Below are 20,189 nucleotides of genomic sequence, written 5' to 3'. Positions count from 1 at the left end.
CTTCCTCTTCCTCCTCATCCTCCTCCTCTCCCCGCTCCAGTTGCTACATCCTCATCCCCGACCCCGACACTCACACCCCCCAACCATCACATGCCATACTGCCCATCTACCAACCAACGGCAATCTCAAGCCATCCAGCCCCGACCCAGCCCCCTCTGCTGCCCCGGCCTCGCCGACCACCAGCCGCCAGCCGCCGCCCGCTCGCCCGATCAGCCCACCTTCATCACCACCTAGCTCCCACCCACCATCAGCTACGCAACCCGCGTTCACGCTCAAGGTCATCACCCGCCGCATACTATTACCAGTACAAATATCGCTGTCGTCCATACCCATCGACCTCGGCTCATTTCCGCGTCGACTTGTTTGCCCTAGGCGGTTGAGCACGTCCTCGACCGCCCGACCCCGCACATGCCCCCACTACACTCATTACAAGATATGCCCAATCTGATTTCACTACTACCCTACTGCACGCCCACACTACCCCCTTGCACAGTCTCCAATCCACAGTTGCAGTTTTCCAGAATCCGAGTTCTGCCACCCGAGGCCCAAGTTGTTGGCCCTGTGTCCCTTCGAAGCTGCTCACCCCCCCTCCCCGGGCCCATCTCCGACTCCCACTCCCCACCATTCTCACCCATAACCACCACACTCACACCACACGTACTCACTATCCCTGCAAACATAACCATCCACTCCCTGCCCGCCGATACGCACATCAGCCGACGCCAACCCGTCAACAGCATCGCTGCCGACCGCCGGCTGCTCGCCGCTGACCGCCGCCCGCCGCCGACTGACCAACTCGAACACCACCGAGAGGAAGCTAGCCATCGACAGGGCCTTGGAGACGATGCATCCGGATAGCCACACCAATGAAAACTACTACTAGTCTGCCCTCCAACCCTCTCCTCCCCTCCCTTCCCTGGCCTTGCCCAACACAGCCTCCGCCGGTCCGTTCATCGCCAGCCGTTCCTGCTGGCGCATCGTTGTCACATGGGTGGGCGGATGGGCTCCTGCTCTGTCGGACTACTGCTGTGCTTGTTCGCCCTGGCCGCAACTAGTGTTACTCCTCCTTCTCTACGTTAACGTTGATGTGCGACGGCCGGACAGGCCGCGATGGCGCCGCGCCAGGCCGCGCCGGCCGCGCCGGCCGCACCGGTGGAGGTGCGGGCGCGGGCGCGGGCGTGGGCGCGGGCGTGGGTACGGACGCGGGCGCCGGCACCTCGCTCGGCGGGAGCTGCGGCTTGTGGCTCGGACGCGCCGGCGGGAGCTGTGGCTTCTTCGCCGGCCGGGCCGGTGCTGCCGCTGCCGGCATCGGCATCGGCGTCGCCGCCGTCACAGACGGCACCGGCGGCGCGGGTATGGGCGCCGCCGACACACGCCGCGGCTGCGTCGAGCTGGCTGGCTGCGCCGGCACCGGCGGCGGCGGCGTGAGCATCACCGAATCGGGCTGCTGCTGCGACCCAATCATCGACGAGTACCCCATTGTCGACAGGTCCGACGACATCATCATGCTCTGCGCGCCGGCCGACGACGTCGCTGTCGGCAAGTCATCCGTGCGAGCCGATCCGACTGGCCCAGTCCCGACCGTCTGCAGGCTCCCCGCACCGCCCTGGATCGACAGCATCGTGTCCATCTCCATCGACGCTTCGGCCTCGCGCGACCGTGCCACGTCGTCGACTAGTGAGGCGTCGGATGCCATGCGGAACGTACCTGTCGTGTAGAACTCATCATCGGCCTTTGCCTCTTTGCCCCGGATCCGCCAGAGGTCAATAGCGTTGCCCACAAAGATGGCGAGGATGTTGATGAGGATCGCCGTCACAACAACCAGCGCACGCATCGTCCCGTTGCGGAATGTGCCTCCTTCCAGCACTGCCAAACACGATGTGAGGCATGTCACCGCGAGCACATTGTGGAACTTGGCCAGGTACGGCTGTGTGAGTACAAGCTGGACAAGCGAGCCGGCGAGCGCAAACACTGCCGCGTTCGCCTTGGCCTCGGCCGCAAAGAAGAACGTCGTCACAAATACAACCGCAAACTTGCGTAGCATGATGTTGCACTCAAAGTAGTACTGCTCGTCGCGGAACCGGCCCACAAGGAACCCGTACCGGAGCTGGAAGACCACCAGGCCCATTCCGTCGCCCTCGCTGGCGTCAGAGTGCTTCCGCCGCAGGAGCCAGAACACTCCCAGCGGAATCGCCATGCAGTAGATGACGAAAAAGACGACTGCAAAAGGAAAGACCGCCCAATACGGTGAGTTGAAGCATGTTCGCGACGGCGCCGTGTCGAGGACCCACGTCCCGTCACGCTCCTTGCGGCACCCAAAGTACGTCAGCGCCATCGATGTAAGTGGCAGGTACAGCAGCACCAACAGCTGGTAGTACGACCGCACAATCGCATCCTTCAGCGCCCCAATCGTCAGCGGCTCGCTCCCACTCGCCTCGTCCATTTCGCAGCTCTCATTCGCCAGTGCCCGCGCCTCGGCCTTCTTGTTCCGCATCGAGATGATCATTGCCGCCACCCCGCCCACAACCCCAAACGGCACCAAGAACAGGACAGGCAGCAGCATCGTTGTCCACCACTTGAACATGTACACGTCCATAGACGACGACGTGCACTCGGGCGACGCGAGGTCAAAGTTGAGGTTGACAAACGAGATGATGCCAAAGTACGTCTGAGCAAACTTACCCCAGTCCAGCGATAGGTTTGCGTAGATAGCCGTGATCTGCAGCGAGTTGAGCCCAATCATTGCCGCTGCAAACTTGTACGACAGCGACGTCCGCGTGTTGAGATACACCAACAAGGCCACAAGCGCAAATGCCGCCACAACCATCAGCAGCAGCACAAGCTCGCTCGTATTGGCGCACTTGAGGCATCGCTCGCCTAGCCTAAAGTACCCGCTCACGCACTCGGCGCACCCGCGCTTGCCGTACCCTGTCGCACACTGCCCGCCAGCGAGACATGCGTCCCGATTCGCGCACTCCATGAAAGTTGTCCCAGTCGCATCGGGGTAGAAACCTGGCAACGCCCTGGGCGCCTCCGTCCCACCCGCACACAATGCACCTTGGGGACACGCCCGACACGCCACATTCGTCAACCCACCTAGCGCAAAGAATCCTACCTTGCACACGCACGGCACAGTGCTCCCCGCAGACGTCGCGTTGTTGCTCTCGACATCGCGGAACGCGTTCGCTGGACATGACTCGCACGACGTTGCCCCCTTCTTGAGGTTGAACGCACCCACCGGACACGCCACGCATGCCTCCAGCGATACCGCATTCGAGAACGTGCCTTCCGAGCACACGGTGCACTCGAGCGGGAGCCCGCTAGGCGAGACAAGGCCCTCGCCGAGTCCGCACGACCGGATCTGCACCGTCAGCGTCACCTTTGCCACGGTCGGTGCGTTGGCCACACTCACTTCGAGCGGGTACGTCACCGAGCTGAGTCCGTCCAGCGCGTTGCTGTCGACCGCGAGTGCCTTGACCGTTGCAAACGAGACTACCGCCCCGTCCATCAGCCGCGACCGATCGCCGCCGGCAAGCACCACGCCGCCCGGGGCACTCAACGGCACGCCCATCGAGAGGCGAATACCGGCATCAATTACCGTCTGTCCGAACACGTCCGCAAGGCCGACGGCGGCCTCGGTACCGAGGCTGAAGCCTGTCGCGCGGTCGAGCGGGCCGAGACTCCGCGCCCCGCTCCCGCTCCACGCCAGTGTCCGCGGCGGCGAAGCAACAATGGGGCCAAACCCACTCGCAACTGACCCGCTGAACAGCGCCGACGGCAGCACCCCGCCGCCAAGTGCAAGCCACGGTATATCCTCAATCGAACGCGCCGCCGGAGGGTTGTCCGCGTCCGCAAGTGGCAGCGTGCCCGCTGGCAAGCAGACAAACACGCCACCGCCGCTGCGGCTCGCGCTGCTGCCGCTCACGCTCGAGCTTGCGGCTGCGCTCAAGCTGACAGGCACTCCGCAAAGTGCCAACGAGCCGCCGTAGCTCGCGCTGTTGTCGGTCATTGTCATCGCTCCGTTAAAGACCGCGGCTCCGGACACGTCACCCGCCGCCGGCGCCGCCGCCAGGCTGGAAGATGCCGCCGGGCTCGGTAGCGCATCGACTGTCGCAAACACAGTCACGCCACCACCCCACACACCGGTATTGCCGCTCACCACAACCGGTGCGTCAACAGTCACATCCACCGCTGGCCCGACCACCGCCAGTCCGCCTCCAGCTCCGCTCGCCGAGTTGCCCGAGATTGTGCTCGATCCACCACTCCAGTCGACATCAAGCACAAGTGTGGTCGACTCGGATATGAGCAGCGCGCCGCCGCCCGAGCCCGAGCCGTAGCCCTCGGTCCCGCCGTTTGCCACATTGTTGGTCAGTGTTACGCCTGACATCGTCACCGCAACGCTCCCCGAGCCCGATCCAAGAATCAGCAAGCCGCCGCCCGAGCCCGTCGCCGTGTTGGAATCAAAGGTGACGTCTGTCAGGCTCACACTCGACGCCGATCCAATGACCGCCAGCCCACCGCCAGAGTCACCGGCCACGTTCTGCTCAAACACCGTCCGCAGAGCGGTGATCGACGCCCCAAGCTCAACAAGCACCGCGCCGCCCATGCCGGCATTGACCTGGAACACTGTCCGGTCTTCAGCCAGCCTATTCGAGCATCCACGCAGCGTCACGTCGCTCAGCGCTAGCGATGAGCCGGTGCCGGTCACACGAATGGCCGCCACCGACTCGGCGTCCGACGGGATAGACACCGCCCCAATGATCGTCAGGTCCTGCAGTGACACCACGGCACCCTCGCGGATGTCAAACAGGCCACCGCCGCCGTCGGCGCTGCAGTCAATCGTTGAGTCCATCCCGAGGATCGTCACAGACTTGAAGAGCGGGAACAGCTTCGCTGAGAAGCATCCGCGGTACAGACCGGTAGGCATCACCACCGTCGTTGTCGCACATCCCGACGCCTCCAGCAGTGTCGCGGCCACGCACGACATAGTGTACCCGCACTTTGCAACCTGGACCGTTCGTGTCACCCCAGGTCGTGGGAGCTCGGGCGAAAAGATCGAGAGGCCCGGAATCCACCCAATCTGCGAGGAGAGGCCGATGAGAAAGTCGACCGCGCCGTCGAGATTAAAGTCGCTGAGCACAAACCGCATGCTCACGTCGGGGTTAGTCACTGACACAGGGCGAGGCGCGTAGGTGGGACCAGGAAAGTACACAATGACAGATGCAAACGAGCCCTCCACCACAATGTCCATCACGTTGTCGCCGTCGATGTCAGCAATCGTGAGTCCAACATTGGTCTGGTCCGACTCGACAAACAGTGAGATCTGTGAGTCAACAGGTTGGGGAGTGAGGAAGACCGGCGACGACGCGCTTCCGACGTTGTTCGCCCGCGACAGCGAGTACTTGCTCGCAAATGGATTTGGCGTCCCGCGCGTGTGGAACACAAGGTCGAGCAGCCCGTCGCCAGTGAGGTCGCCAAGCACAAACTCGCCAACCTGTTGCGCACTGGTCCGCAGCGTCAGCGGCGGAGAAGGGTACCCGCCGTTGTCATTGACCAGCCACTTGATCGAGCTAGTCCCCGTGTCCGAGAACACCACATCGCCGTAGCCGTCGTCGTTAAGATCGCGCACCAGCATGTACACCAGGTCGCTTCCGGCGTTGGAGTACAATGTCGTCACAGGGCCAAACGAGAGCGTCCCCGTCTCGACAAACATGTTCTTGACGAGAAAGACGGCATCCGGCTCGTCGATGCCGACCAAGTCCATGTCGCCATCAATCTCGACGTCGACTGCGGCGACCACCAACGCGGCAGTCGACGTCGAGATCTCACCGCTCCACGAGCTGATCTCAAAGATTCCGCCGTTGTTGACGGCGTAGACCAGGGTGCTGTTGGTAGCAGACGAGGCAACAACATCGGCGTCGCCATCCAGGTCAAGGTCGACCGCGATCGCCGTCTCAGGCTCGAAAAGGGGACCGCCGACACGAGTTGGCGTTGCCCATGCGCCACCAAGCCCGTCGCTGTTCTGGAAGAGAAACACGCCGTTGTCCGGCGAACCAATCGCAGCCACAACGTCGGTGTCGCCATCACCGTCGGCGTCGAACGGGCGGATCATGCCCGGTGCCCCAAGCCCGGCCGCCACAAACGAGTACTGCAGCGGGTCGAGCGGGTTGAGAAGGTAGCCGGAAACCGTGTCGACAAACGAAGCCGCGGCCACAATGTCGTCGTCGCCATCGGTATCGAGGTCGCCCATTGTCACAGTTCCGCACCCGTTGCAGAGCGCAATCGAGCGGAGCACGCCCCACGCCTCGTCCTTGGTCCGCCCTGCTCCCCCGCTGTCGTACCGGTTCGCCACCCAGAACAGATTGTTCACGTTCTGCGACGACAGCACCAGGTCCAGGTCGCCGTCGTTGTCGACGTCGTTGACGTACATGTACGAGACTGGGAGCTCGAACGGGAAGGCCCGCGCCGTCCACGTCGTTCCGTCGCCGGCGGTGTTCTCAAACCACCGCAGCTCGCTCGCCGCGTTGCAATGAACAACATCGGTATCTCCGTCGCCGTCGAAATCGCCAACCTGCACCGAGAGTGTGAGTCCGACGCCAGAGCCGAGGATCGGCACTGGTGCGCCAAAGGTGAGCGATGAGCTCCATGGCAGGTACGCGAGCAAGTTGGCGCCGCCATACGTGCCGTACACAATGTCAGTCTGTGAGTCGCCGGTCACGTCACCAAGCGCAAACGTCGTCGCGCCAAAAAGCCCCGGCACCGATCCCGAATCGCCGAGCACGTTCTTAGTCGTGCTATAGCCGCCAGCGCCGTTGTCGGTAAAGGCCGTGAACCGAAAACTAGTGCCATACGGGGAGAGTGACGGTCCTTCTAGTGTCACCACGTCGCTGAAACTGTCGCCGCTCACATCAGCGTGGTCGACATGCAGCAGTCGCCGCATGTTCGACGCAAAGACCGTCTCGGCAAAGTTGCCGCTGTTGTCGCCGACAAAGTGCGAGCACCAGTGGGCAAAGTCGCCAACTTGCTCGCCAAGGTACCCGTTGCACGCCACCAGACTTGGCACTGCGCTGAGGGTCGAGGTGGCGATGGCGTACACGAAGCGAGCATTCCTCATGTCGGCAATCTTCGAGTTGGGCCTCTTGACCCAGCCGAGTCCGACGCCTGTGTTCTGGATCCACTCGACTTGCCACGAGTCGTAGCCCGCGACGACAACGTCGTTGAAATCGAGCCCGGCACCGAGCGGGCCAGGCGGCGGCGGCACATCCTTGTCGCAATCAATGACAGCCATGCTCGCAGCCGAGTCGATTGAGCCCGAGATGACCTGCTGCGACGGCTGCAACGCCGAGTCGCACGGCACTTGCACACCAGCAGCGAGTGTGACTAGGGCGACCACGGCCATCAGCACCGCGAGACGCATGCGGGAGCAAGCGTTGATCGGCATAGAGAATGGCTGTGGCTAGAGAGCTTGGTTGAAAGTGAGCCGCCAACAATGAAGGTTGGCGCCTAATGACAATGTTTCCACTCACAATGCAGGAGAACTTGTTCGCCAACGATTATGTGTCGTTGACAATAATCGAGAATTGGCGGGGAAAAAAAAGCCTTCGCGACTTTGTCACGCTTTCGCACCACCACCACCACCACCACCAAGGCGGAAGAGTAGGGACGGGGAGGGGGGGGGGGGGAGGGGAGGAGGAGAGGAGGAGGGGTGACACACAGGTGGAGAGTCAACACACACAGACACACACACGCAACAAAGGTGAGGGGTTTGCGGCTGGCGTCAGGTATGGCTCCCGTTGGTCAAGAGAGGCCAATGTGGCGAAACGCGGTTGGCTCCAGCATGGCGAACCGCGACTCGGCCAGCCTGCGGCTGATGACGGCAGACAATCTGTCAGGTGAACAGTGAACGATGGCGGGCAATACGGGGGGAGGGGGGCACGTTTTGCTGTGGCGGATCAACGGCGCGCCGTCATTCAATGGTTAGACGTTGACGTTGCGGAGCTCGACGTCCGAGTAGACCGATGAGGCCGAGCGCGAGAGCTCGTTCTTGACGTACTTGTGCGAGGCTTTGTTCGAGCGCTTGCCTGGGACGAGCGAGTCGTTGACGGCATCGATGACCGCCCGCAGCTCGCTGAGCTTGCGGAGGGTGAGCGCGGCAACGATGCCTGCGGCGAGGGCAAAGATGATGGCGATGGCGGCAACGGCAAGGGCGACGTTGGCGGTGGTCGAGTCGTCCGACGACGAGCCCGATGACGAGGCCATAGCCGCCGTGCCCGAGCCCGAGCTAGCCGACGCCTCGAGAGCAGCGACCTTGGTGGTGAGGGCATCGATTGACGCAGCCGCCGCCGTCAGCTGGGCGTCGTGGTCGTCGAGCGCCACCAGCTCGTAGCTCTTCCGCTTGACCGAGATGGTCCGCTCCTTGGCACCGTTGACGGTGTCGGTCGACTCCTCAAAGGCAAAGACAGGGACGTCCGGATGGAGCCTGATGGTGGCGAGGCCGGCAGCATTGAGGTCGATGACCGTCTGCGGGAGCTTGGTGAACCCAAACTTGGCCGCGAGCTCCTGGCCCTCAGTGGAGAAGAGAAACTCGGCGTATGCCTTGAGCAGCGCGCCCGAGTCCGGCTGTTGGCGGTGCTGGCCGTACACCACATCGCCGCTGGTATCGCCCCGCGTCTGGTTCTGCCGCAGCAGAAGGTATGTGAACGAGACAATGGGCCAGGTCGTGGTGCCCGGCTGATTGACGAGCGTGACCGAGTCCCAGGCGTCGGCCGAGCTGGCCGGAAGCGGCGCCACCGAGGCTGCGGCGGCAATGTCGGCCTTGGCCGAGGTGAGGAACAGGCCGGCCGCGTTCTGCAACGCAACTTCGGCGAGGCCAGCGTCGATCCCGTGGCCAGCGTCCATGTACCCGATAGAGCCGGGCGTGGAACCCACCTTGGCCGCCATCTGGCTCGAGCCCTCGACGCCGACCGTGTCGGCCGGCCAGTCGAGGACAGCAGCAACGGCATCGCCGCCCGACGAGCGGACAAGCCACTGCGAGGGCGCCGCGGCGTTGAGGAACTCCGCAAGCAGCGAGGTCGACGACGAGCCAAAGACACGATGCACAACCGTGATCGCCGCGCCGGCAGGCACCGTCAGCCCCGGGTTGACGCCCACAATGGCAGCATCGTCCCACGTGGTGATGGTTCGCGAGAAAATGCCCGCAGCTGCAGCTGCCGTCAGGTTAACCGCCGCGCCCGGCGCAATGCTGCTCCCGGTCGGAAGGTTGACAAACACGCCGATGGCTCCGATGTGGAGCGGAAAGTGCAGCGCAACATCACCGTCGCTCGCCACATCGGAGGACTGGCTCGGCGAGAGCGGGAGCTCAGACGCAGCGTAATCGTTCAAGTTGTTCACAAACTCGCTCCGTCCTGCAGACGAGCCCACCGCACGGTACGTGGCGTGGATGGGAACCTTGGACCGCGCCGTCACCAGCGAGTCGGTCAGCCACAGCAGCCGCGACGGGTTGGTCGTCCCTGATCCGTGCAGTGTCAGTGTCAGCTCCTCAAAGCCGTCCGCCGAAGAGGCGAGGACCACCGCCATCGCCACAACTGCCGCAAACATGCCAGCGCTCATCTTGGTCATCTCTAGGGGCCTTGATCTGTAGAGTCGCGTGTCTTGGGCTTTGGTCGTCGTCCCCGGTGGTTGGGCGCCGCCGGTGGTCCAAAATCAGAAATGCGGCAGTTTGCGGCGGAGCATCGGTCGCTAATGGTGGCGTCATCACGGGCACGCCTGGCAGGGAGGGAAGGGAGGGAGGGAAGGGGGAAAAAATGCGAGAGAGAAAGATGGCAAGGGCCGTATGGACACCATGAAATCACATTTGGCGGCTCTTGATCTGCGGCGATGAGCCTGATAGCGACGAGTCCGAGTCTGAGCTGGTGCCCGAGGACGAGGCCGACGACGCGGCTGAGCCGGACGACGCGGCCGAGCCCGGGTCTGTGGCAGACGAATATGCAGAGTGTGTCGAGGCGGTAGACGAGGCGGCTGAGACCGTCGACGCTGTGGGGGGATCGCCGAGGCTGTTGGCATGGACCGGGGCGTCGTCGCTGGAGGCCGACGCTGCTAGCGCTTCGCGGAGCGCCGAGAACATCGAGCCGAGGTCGCTCGCCGAGTCGGCGCCGGTGTCGAGGTAGACCGAGGGGATGAACCGGAGGCCCTCGAGCGCGTCGGTGACGACGTCGAGCAGTGCGCGCCCGCCGATGGGATGGAACGGCTCGTCGCCGTCAAGCGCAAACGAGTCGGGGAGGCAGTCGCGGAGCGAGCGGAGGACGTAAAGGAGCGGAAAAGGCCGGACCGACGATACGCCGAGGTGGTCGGCGACCGGCGTGAGATACGTCCGTGGATCGATGTGGCCATCGTCAGACTGCGAGCAGCCAAACGGGCGGGTCTTGGCGATCCGCCGCAACCGCGACTTGAGCGACTGTCGGACGTGGGTCGAGGTGTGCGGCGAAAAGGTGATGTCGAGGAGCGAAAACGCGGCGCGAAGGTCGGTGCCGGCAAGCCGCAGCGAGAGCGCCCAGCCAAACTCAAAGAACTGGCTCTCGTCGGCGTCATACGCGCGCTGCTTCTTGGCCTGGATGACATGGACCACCTCGTTGGGCGCGAGCACCACCGTGATGGCATACCCATTCGAGCCCTTGGCATCCATGTACGGGTGCGCGTCGTAGAGCTGGGCCCGGAGCGTCATGGCGCAGTGCACGAGATTCGGTGCGAGGAGGAGCTTGAGCACGTCGTACGTCTTTGTACTCGCAAGAAGCGGCGAGCCAACGACCAGTTCGTCGACAGCCTTGAGCGCCTCTAGATGCGAGACGCTCGCCACGGCGGCGTCGACAGCGGCCAGCTCGTTGGCTGACCTTCCGTCGAGCCGCTGCAGGAGGATTCGCAGCAGCCGCCGCAGCGACTCGAGCGAGGTCGAGCCGCCAAAGCCCGGCATGGGGAACTCGAACAGCTCGCGCCCGTGGATGTCGACCACCCGCAGCCCGTCAAGGATGTAGAGCAAGTCAATGAACGACGACCGCTCGCGGGAGAAGACCTGCCGCTGCAGATCAGTGAGCGAGCAGAGCGGCCGGACGACGTCGAGGAGCTTGCGCGAGACCTCGCCGTGGGTCCGCTCCGTGAACACCACGTCGTACACCCGGAGCTCCGGTCGAAGGCTAGTCCGCAGCCCATCGCCGGCGAGCTCCAGCCGGAGCGACCACGCGAGCTCAAAGTACTCGCCATCGTCAGCGGCATGCGACTGCTCGCGTCGCTGATGAACAACCGTCACAGGCGCAGCCGGGCCGTTGGCCGCAGGCAGCTCGATGCTGATGGCCCACGCCCGGTGCTCGCTGCCGCGGTAGTCACGGTACGGAAAGGCCTCATACACCGCGTCGCGCATCATCCGCACGCCAGGAATGAGAATGTCCTGCGTCAGCGTAGCTAGCACCGCCAGGCTCCGCGGCAGCGCGCCGCGCGCCTCCTCGCTCACCAGCCACGCCAGGAGTGAGTCGGCCAGCTGCCGCGACGGGTGGGCGAGCTCGATCGCCAACGCTTCGGCGCCGCGGAGACCAGCGGCCTCGCCGTCGAGCGCAGTCGCCAGTGTCTTGATGAGCGAGTACACACATGCCGCGTTGCCGGACAACCCGTGTGCGCCGTCCTCGCTCACGGCAGCCCGCGACCAGACCATATCCTCGCTGACCGCCACCGAGATGTTGTCGACAAGCCGTGGAATGTCGCGCGCCACCAGCGACGACGGATCTGCAAACGAGCGGGCCCAGATGGGCATAAAGATGGCGACCGGGTCGACAAACTCGGCAAGCACGTTGGCAAGCGACATCCGCAGCGACTTGGAGCCAATGCCGTCAAGCTCCATCGACGCCGGGTCGACCGAGACCTTGGTCGACACCCGCCGCGAGACCGACTGGTCAAAGACAACCTCCTGCGTCGCCGCAAAAGAGAACGGGAGTGTGTCGGGTGCGGCAGAGCTGGCCCGGAACGTTCGCAAGACGACGACGGCATGGCGATCAAAAGAGACCTCAACATCCCACTCGGGCGCCACCACAAAGGGGAAAGACTCGTAGACGGCGTCAAACAGCTCCTTGAGCGCCGGAAACGCCATGTCAACCGAAAGGGTCTTGAAGAGCGAGACAATGGCGCCAGACTCGGGCAGGACGCCGGCGCCCAGGAGGTGCGCCACGCCGCGCGCCACAGAGCCCACGTCGCCCTCATCGAGCCCCGTAAAGTACTGGTCAAAGGCGTGGAGGAGGCGCGGAGCGGCGGCGCGTGGGAGGAGGACCGAGGTTAGCAGCGCAAGATCGGCCTTGCGAACCCGCTTGCCGCCGGCGTGCGGATCAAACCGCAGCTGCAGCGAGGCCTTGCCGGCCTCCGGCTCGACGTCAAAGACCACATCCGAATGAGCGGCAATGTCGACAGCGAGGTTCGGCAGCGTCGCCGGTCGCTGGGTAAAGAGCCACTCGGCGAGCGCGCCAGTCTCGGGCGTCACCGGCGAGCCGCGGAACCGCTGGACCCGAACAAGGATCTCGCCCTGGCCGCGGCGAAGGACCTCGTGCGCTTCCTCGCCCTCGCCGACCACCGTTCTCGTCTTGAGCGGCATCCAGCGCGTGATGGCGCCAAAGTCCGAGACCGGGTAGTGGAGCGTGTCGAGCTCGACCACACCGATGAGCCCGTTGGACATCCGATCCGCATCCCAGCACTCGAGCGCAATCTTGCCGCACGAGTGGCGCTCCGCCGAGGCCGACCCGTCAATCCAGGGCGAGAACGGGAGCTCGCCGCCCTCGGCGAGTGGAACAAAAATGGCATCGTCCCACACAGGGCAGAGCGACTTGCTGATGGTCGACGAGCGGCCGGCCGGCAAGGTGGAGCCTGCGCCGCTCTCCACTTTTTTAGCGCTTTCTTCCGCTCTTTCTTGGAGAGCTCAAACAGCGTCCGTCCGCGATTCCTCTTCTTCTTCTTCTTCTTGTCCTTCTTCTCCTTCTCTGGCGAGCCAACAGCTGCCGAGCCCGCTAGCAAGCCCGACGATCCAGTTGAGAGGCTTGCTGATCGTGAGCGAATTCCATCAATTGAACTTGAGTCGGCCACCATGTTCGCCAACGAGCGAAGTCCTGTCTGCTGCACCCCACAGCGACACGTCGACCAATGCGCAGCCATGAACGCGTCAGACGTTCCCGACCGGTCCATGGCAGGAAGGTTGCGAGCCCGGAGGACTGCGACTTCGACTCGTGCCCACATATGAGGGAGAGGAGGGGGGGGGGAGGGGGGAGGGGGGGGGGGAGGGGGCGAGAGAGAGAGAAGGTGGCCGCGTGGGTGTCAGACAGGTGTCTTACAACGACAGAACGAACGATTGTGGAGGGCGAGGAGGAGGGCAAGGGGAGATGGAGGGAGGGGGGAGAGGGGGCTTCATCGAGTTTGATACAGGTTCAGAGTGCGAGGATGGATGGGGAGGAGGGAGGGTTGGGGTGGTGGGGGGTGATGGGGGTCTGCCTAGACATGACACGAGCGCGTGTGCAAGCATATGTGTGCGCGAGTGCGTGTCTAGAGAGACCAGGAGCGAGAGTAGGGCGGGGCGGAGGAGAGCAGGAAAGGGCAGGGCAGGGAAGGGCGAGGTAGGACAGGGCAAGACAAGTCAAGTCAAGCCAAGCCCGCCAAACCCGACCAGGGCCGCTACCGAGATCACACCATCCCAAATCAAACCACACCATTCCAGACCAAACCAGACCAGACTAGACCAGACCACACACAACAACGTGCATCAATCTCATCCGAGAGCCACGCCATCCATCTACGAACCGACAATGATGTTGTTGATGGGAATGAAGACAAGCTTGCAAACAAAGCCGATGGCGCCGAGGGCAGCAAAGCCAATGCCGGTGGCAACAAACACCTTCTTGAGCTCTGTACACAGCAGGTGAGTGATGGAAGTGGTTGAGGTGGTGGTGGTTGTTCTGTCATCCATGCCCGTGGGGAGGGGTGGGGTGGGGTGGGGGGGGGGGAAGTCTTCCCAGCCCATGACTCTTGGGCAGACAGACAGACAGACAGACGGGGCTTTGGCAGAGGTGGGCGGTGGGGGGGGGGGATGCCTTTGTGGAGAGCGGGGTGGGGGGGAGGGGGGAGGGGGATGACACGGATGACATATACTCATGGTTACACATGGGAGTTATACCTTATGGATATGTGGGTGGGGGGTGGGTGGGGGTGGCTGTGGTATGGCCATGGGGGAGGGGGGGAGGGAGGGAGGGCGGGGGAGGGCGAGGGCAAACGGCAATGAAATTTGGAGGTCACATTGTCACCAGCGAGTTGACCATGGCCATACTCACGCCCACACCCTCTGCAAAGAGACCAGACCATTCAAAAAGTATACCATGACGTGGTCAAAGCTATCGTGCTCACGTACCGCGAGTGTCGGGCTTCTCGCACTTGTTCACCAGCCGCTTGGCGTCGGCGTAGTACTCGGTGGCAAAGTCCACAACAGCGTCCATGCTGAGTTTGGGCGAGTGCGGTGTGCGACGGGCCGAGGTGGTCGCCCTCGCTGGCGATCGTAGCGGGTCGTTGAGAAGTCGATACCAAAGGGGCGGGCGAGGGGGGGGAGGGGAGGGGGGAGGGGAGGGGCGGGGAAGGGGGGGAGAGAGGAGGGGGGGGAGGAGGGGGGGGGGGCGTCGGGGGAGGTTGATCGCTATTGTGGCGGTCATCTTGGACTTGGACGTGGGCGATATCACAATCGCGCTCTTGATCGTGATCCTGATCACGATCATGATCGTGAGTGATTGTGATCGTGATCAGATGAGATGGCGAGAAACGGGTGCATCGCAGTTGGCCAGGCTCAAAACGGGCGGCTCAAGGGGTGAGTGGGTGGGTTTGCAAGGGTAGAGGGGAGGGGAGGGGATGACGGGGGCTTGCGTGTCCGCTGGGAGGTGATTCAAACGGTGCAGAAATGTCGCGACGGATGATCAGCGTTTTTCGGCAGTTGCAAGCACACACACAGAGGGGACGAGCCCTCCTTCTCAATCGATCAACACTCTTTAGCGTTTGCAAAAGTAGCAGCGCGGCAGACCGCGATCGGTCATCTGATCTTGTGGTCGGCCTCGGAGAGCACGATATCAGAGACGCGCCCTTGGTCGACGAGAGTAGCGAGGAAAATGGGGAGAATGGTGAGGAGGCCGAGGACAAAGGTGTAGAGGCGTGGATCGACATGCTCGCTCACAGGGCCAGACATGAGGAAACAGTGGATGAAAAGAACCGCGGCGATGAGGTAGTGCAGCGGGGGATAGCCGCTCGGCTTGTGCAAGGCGAGCGACCGGACCGACGAGTGGTGTACATGGGTGATCGAGTCGTACGCCATGTAGCCGGCAAAGAACAGCGTGAGCTCGCCAAAGAACAGCGGTAGGCGCTTGTCCACCAGCCCCCAGCCAAGCACGTCGAGTCCGGGCGAGTGCGCCCACGGCACCAGCGGTAGCGGGTCGCGATGCGAGAGCCCGTCGAGGATAAAGTGCGAGAGTGCGAGGCCGAGTGCGACTGTCAAATCACGGGCGCTGTACCGCTTGGCGAGCACCGCCAGCGTCAGCGCCAGTGCCATCATGACGCCCAGCGAGTGCGAGACCGGAAACGTGTAGGTGAAAGGCAGCGACTTGCCGGCTAGCGACCCGTTGTATACCAGCGACTCCCGTGACGTAGCCATCACCGCAAGATAGAACAGCATGTCCGGGGCGATGGCTACAGCCATGCACTGACCGAGACTCAGCTTCTGATGCATCACTTTGGCCAGCTGTAGAGAGCGAGAAAGCACCCCGAGATCAAGCGGAGGTGTCGACGACGACCAGCACCACGACGACGACCAGCACCACGACGACGACCAGCACCACGACGACGACCAGCACCACGACGACGACCAGCACCACGACGACGACCAGCACCACGACGACGACCAGCACCACGTCGACGACCAGCACCACAACGACAACCAGCACCACGACGACGACCAGCACCACGACGACAAACACCATCGCACACATCAAGAACATACCCATACCCATGTCCATGCCCACGCCCATGTCCACAACACCAAACCAGTCAGTCCCCCTTCCCCTTCCCCTTCCCCTTCCCCTCCCCTCCCCTCCCCTCCTCCCCTCCCTCGCTCCCTCACTCCCTCCCTGCCCAACCCCCCCGTCCGTACAAAGCCCATGCCAAAGTGTGCCATAAACATGACTGGCGCGGCGAGTTTCTTCTCCTTCCTGGCTTGCCCTTCAGTCAAGTGCAAGCCGCTCACCAGAGACCGCGACCGTCCCATCTTCCCACGGCGGCACCACTTGTCCGCCGTTCGCCATGTCGCTCTGCCTGTCCGTGCCAGCCTCGCCCACTCGACCACTCGAGACACAGACCGATGCCGATGCTGTGATCGCTCTGCGCATGTTTGCTACAACTCGTCATGACCTGCCTCCAAGCAGGCGATAAACGGTCCGACGGCAGCTGCGTCACCCATCACAGCGTAGATGCTGCGCTCGATGACGTCTAGCGCGGTTGTCCGCGCTGCCGCTGCCGCAATGTCGGCTCGGATCGCCTCGGAGCTCACGAGCGAGCCGGCAGCCGCGGCGCCGCCCACAGCCTTGCAGTCGGCGACCGTTTGCGCAGCCATTGTTGTCGCCACGATAGAGGCACGCGTCTCCGGACACGCGATCTCCCGCCACGCGCTGCCGCCCACGCTCGGCTCGGTGTACCGCGCTCGAAGGAGAGCAGGCGACGCGCCGACGCCGGCCAGAACTTCGAGCACCCACTGGCGCAGCGCAGCCCGCCCGCGCGGCCCGCTCGCCACGCGCGCCCCGCCCACGCCCGCATCAGCATGCCACACGTTGACCGAGATCGACGGGGTCTCGGCACGGACAGAGTGCCACCACATCGGCGGCATGTAGAGCACATCGGCGGCAGCGAGCGCGGCGACGAGCGGGAACTGCCCCAGAACAGGCTGCCCGCGGGCGATGCGCTTGCCCGGATGCAGTGCCGCGTACGCGCCGCCCAGTGCATCCACCGCGCTGTGCGGCGCAAGATGAAACGTCTTGGATCCATACAGCTGTGCGTACATGTTGTGGCCGAGGTCGTAGTGGCTGTGCGCCACCACGCCTGCAGAACCCATCCACACCGTTGCCTGCTGCAACGCACGCGCCCGACTCTCGCCCGGCGCCAGCACGTCCAGCGCTGGCATCTCGTCTCCCACCAGCGCCAGCGCGCGCGGATGGACTGCGAGATACCGCGCTCGCTCCAGCTCGGGCGGATGGAAAAACGCGCGGCGAGCCACATCGCGCTTGCTCACGTTGCGCGCGGTCATAAAACCCGCCCGCGCCGCAGTGTCACCATCGACCAGCCCTTCACTAGCCAGCGGCGCGTCCGGGAAGTAGTACTTGATGCTCTGGCCTTCGTTCACCTCGTACACACCGACCGCAACCGGAAACCCGCCATCGGGCGCCATGGCCTCGGGCGTGAGCGCGCCCACCGGAAGCGAGGTGAACTTGATGGGGAAGCCGAGCGATCGGCCGACGTCAAGTGCGTCCAGACCGGTCGGAATGCTCGATCCGTCGATGCATGGCACGTGTACTGCATGTGCACTCTTGCCGCCGTCGGTCTCAAACATATACCCACTCCCGGCCGCCGCCGCAAGCGCCGCCTCAGCCGCGCTCGCCAGCTCCGCCCGCCACTGGTCCGGCGAGAGCGGCACGCCGTCCCGCGACGGGAACCGCACACATGGCGAGCTCCTTGGAGCGGTAGAGCCGTCACCCGAGCTCGCTGTAACAACCAGAGCCAGCAAGGTGAACATGCTTATCGCTAGCGAGTGGACAGCTCTCATGCCAGAGTCTTCCGCTCAGGAGAGGTGTCTCCGTACCTCGATGTCTCCGTCGCCACTCTGCCTGCCCTGCGGCTGCTCCCGCCCGCCCTACGGCTGCTCCCGCCCGATCGGCACCAAGCTGTTCATTCGAGGCCACTGCGACGGCTACAGATACAATTCTGCGACTTCTTCGATGGCTGAGGTACGAAGCGTCTCCTCGCGCCTGAGCTTGGCCTTTTTGAGGGCGGCGAGGAGGTCGACCTCGATGGAGCCGGCGGCGGCTGATGACGTCCGGCGCTTGCGCTCCTCGTGCGAGGCGTGCGACTGGGAGAGCGAGGCGATTGACGCGTCCGAGATCAGACCAGAGCCGGAGACCTTGCGCGCGGCCGGTCCGCGGACAAGTGATCGCTTGTGGAGCGGGCGCGACCGCGAGCCACGGAGTGAGGCCGTCCGTACCTCGGTAAGCCGCGGCAGAGAGCTCTGCCGGCCGCTCGAGCTGTCTTTGGCCGAGGCAGCGGCTCCGGTGGCAGCGGCTCCGGCGGCAGCGCTTGAAGAGGTCAGGCTCGCCCCGCCAGACTTGGGCTTGCCTTTCTGGCTAGCGAGGAGAACGTCTATGGCGCGCGAGTTGACGTAGTTGATGCGGACGCTGAGCTCGTCGGTCGAGTACAGGCCATCGTACCAGGCGTCGCCAAGCTCGTCACGGAACGGAACCTTGGCCCAGACCGCCGAGGCGAGGCTCGACTCGGAGGAGGACCATGACGACGACGAGGCCGACGAGGTCGACGACGAGCCGGAGAGTGACGAGTCGTTGACCTGCGAGTCGAACGAGTACTGGTCGTCGCCGTCGGCGGCGTCGTGTGCATCGGGCGCACGGGCCGAGGCGCCGCCGGTGAGCGCCGAGATGGCGGCGGCCTTGCGGGCTTTGACGGCTGCGGCCTTGCGGGCGGCAGCCTCGAGGCGGGCTGTCCTTTTGCGACGGCGGCGGCGATCGTGGGCAATGCGGCGGCGCTTGCGGGCCTCGCGGGCCTCGCGGCGGGTGATCTCGCGCGTCTCGGCCTCAGCGGCCTTGATGCGCTCAGCGCGGGTGGGGAGGAAGGCCGCCACCAGTGGAGACCGCATGTGGATAACCTTGCGGACAGGAACGGCGTCGAGGAAGCGCGACGACGGTGCCACCAGCGAGGGCATCCCGCCCGAGCCCTTGACTACCGTGCTCTCAAACTTCTCCAACAAAGTCTGGAACGGCGCCTCGCGGCCTTGGCGCCACGAGTGCAGCCGCTTCGCCGTCGCCACAGGATCGTCGGCGTCCGGCGGCGGAAGCGCTGGCTGGCGCGCGTTGAACATCGAGGTCCGGAATAGCCGGTTGAGCTCGGTCGCCAGCGAGGCCGTGTACGCCGGATTGAAGACAAAGACCACCAGCCGAACCACAAAGTTGTACAGTGTCTCGTAGAAGACCCGCTCCTGCTCGGCCTTCTGGAAGAACGGCGGGAGCATGGGCGACCGGTAGACATCATACACAACCTTGCCACGAACATGTCCACCATCAGCCCGGGCGGACGAGAAGTGGCGAGCACTGCTGCCACCGGCGCCACCGCTACGGCCCCCGCCGTGTGTCATCAGCGCCTTGTGGGTGATGTTCGATCGCAGCAGCAGCGGCAACGGCGACGTCGTCCGTCGCGTCGACGACAGCGCCGAGCCCGACGCCGCACCACGGTCCGGTCTCCGGCCTCTCCGACCGCTTTCTGGGCGAGATGAGAGAAGGCGACTGGACATAGCCGAGCGGCGATGATGAGCATGGGCAGCAGCCCGGCGTTGGTCCTCCAGAGCCGATCTGGGCATGCGCAGCAGCTCTGCGTAGTGCATGCCGACGATGCGAAGCAGCTCTGACATGACCTTGGCAGGCATGGGCGGAGCCTGCACCACGGCGACCGAGTATCTCAGGATGAGCATAAGGAACTTGTCCAGAGCCGATGTGTGGAAGAGGGCGAGGAAGGTCGGCCCGATGAACGCGTCCAAGTGCTGCCGCGCCGTCTCCTTGGCTGCTGCCAGGTCGAACCGTCCGCCTCCACCGCCTCCACCTCTGCCTCCTGCTCTGCCGAGCTCTTCCCCGCCATTCCTTCCTCGCGTCTCTCTACCCATGCTGTTGGTGGGTGGGTGGGGGAGGGGGGCGGGGAGGGGTGGTGGCAGTTGCGGAGTGGGGATAATCGTTGGGCCAATGATTGTTGTTGTTGTGGTCTGGCGGGTAATCGTTGGGCCAATGATTGTTGTTGTGGTGGTCTGGCTGGTGATCGTTGGGCCAATGATTGTTGTTGTTGTGGTCTGGCGGGTAATCGTTGGGCCAATGATTGTTGTT

At 64.0% G+C, this 20,189-nt stretch overlaps 6 protein-coding genes across 6 annotated transcripts; all 6 read right to left on the bottom strand.

Annotated features, from left to right (window-relative positions):
• Positions 1 to 1,037: 1,037 nt before the first annotated feature.
• Positions 1,038 to 7,646, bottom strand: AMSG_10669 (uncharacterized protein). Its single transcript, XM_013897921.1, has 2 exons — positions 3,097 to 7,646; positions 1,038 to 2,928 (listed from the first exon to the last, which is right to left on the bottom strand). The coding sequence occupies exons 1-2, from the start codon at positions 7,439 to 7,441 to the stop codon at positions 1,058 to 1,060; spliced, it is 6,216 nt and encodes a 2,071-aa protein (XP_013753375.1). The 5' UTR covers positions 7,442 to 7,646; the 3' UTR covers positions 1,038 to 1,057.
• A 331-nt stretch (positions 7,647 to 7,977) lies between these two features.
• On the bottom strand, positions 7,978 to 9,618 carry AMSG_10668 (ATP-binding cassette superfamily protein; the record flags this gene model as incomplete). The annotated part of the gene is made up of 1 exon (XM_013897920.1): positions 7,978 to 9,618. One exon carries the CDS (start codon positions 9,616 to 9,618, stop codon positions 7,978 to 7,980), a length of 1,641 nt encoding a protein of 546 aa, XP_013753374.1.
• A 219-nt stretch (positions 9,619 to 9,837) lies between these two features.
• On the bottom strand, positions 9,838 to 13,260 carry AMSG_10667 (uncharacterized protein; the record flags this gene model as incomplete). The annotated part of the gene is made up of 2 exons (XM_013897919.1): positions 9,838 to 12,857; positions 12,911 to 13,260. 2 exons carry the CDS (start codon positions 13,258 to 13,260, stop codon positions 9,848 to 9,850), a joined length of 3,360 nt encoding a protein of 1,119 aa, XP_013753373.1. The 3' UTR covers positions 9,838 to 9,847.
• A 550-nt stretch (positions 13,261 to 13,810) lies between these two features.
• AMSG_10666 (protein translocase SEC61 complex gamma subunit) lies at positions 13,811 to 14,507 on the bottom strand (the record flags this gene model as incomplete). Its single annotated transcript, XM_013897918.1, has 2 exons — positions 13,811 to 13,923; positions 14,423 to 14,507. The coding sequence occupies 2 exons, from the start codon at positions 14,505 to 14,507 to the stop codon at positions 13,811 to 13,813; spliced, it is 198 nt and encodes a 65-aa protein (XP_013753372.1).
• Positions 14,508 to 15,088: 581 nt separating this feature from the next.
• On the bottom strand, positions 15,089 to 16,312 carry AMSG_10665 (uncharacterized protein; the record flags this gene model as incomplete). The annotated part of the gene is made up of 2 exons (XM_013897917.1): positions 15,089 to 15,790; positions 16,199 to 16,312. 2 exons carry the CDS (start codon positions 16,310 to 16,312, stop codon positions 15,089 to 15,091), a joined length of 816 nt encoding a protein of 271 aa, XP_013753371.1.
• A 126-nt stretch (positions 16,313 to 16,438) lies between these two features.
• Positions 16,439 to 19,975, bottom strand: AMSG_12377 (uncharacterized protein; the record flags this gene model as incomplete). The annotated part of the gene is made up of 3 exons (XM_013897930.1): positions 16,439 to 17,799; positions 18,046 to 19,938; positions 19,972 to 19,975. The coding sequence occupies 3 exons, from the start codon at positions 19,973 to 19,975 to the stop codon at positions 16,439 to 16,441; spliced, it is 3,258 nt and encodes a 1,085-aa protein (XP_013753384.1).
• Positions 19,976 to 20,189: the final 214 nt, after the last annotated feature.

Source organism: Thecamonas trahens, assembly GCF_000142905.1.
Source record: "Thecamonas trahens ATCC 50062 unplaced genomic scaffold supercont1.62, whole genome shotgun sequence".
Classification (NCBI taxonomy): Eukaryota; order Apusomonadida; family Apusomonadidae; genus Thecamonas; species Thecamonas trahens.
This window is presented reverse-complemented; position numbering and strand designations above follow the sequence as displayed.

Excerpts from the sequence above, each read along its gene's own strand:
- AMSG_10669 (XM_013897921.1), bottom strand. The coding sequence starts at position 7,441 with ATGCCGATCAACGCTTGCTCCCGCATGCGTCTCGCGGTGCTGATGGCC. Across the intron at positions 2,929-3,096 it reads GGTAGGATTCTTTGCGCTAG|GGTACGGCAAGCGCGGGTGC; the intron begins GTGGGTTGACGA and ends AGTGTGCGACAG.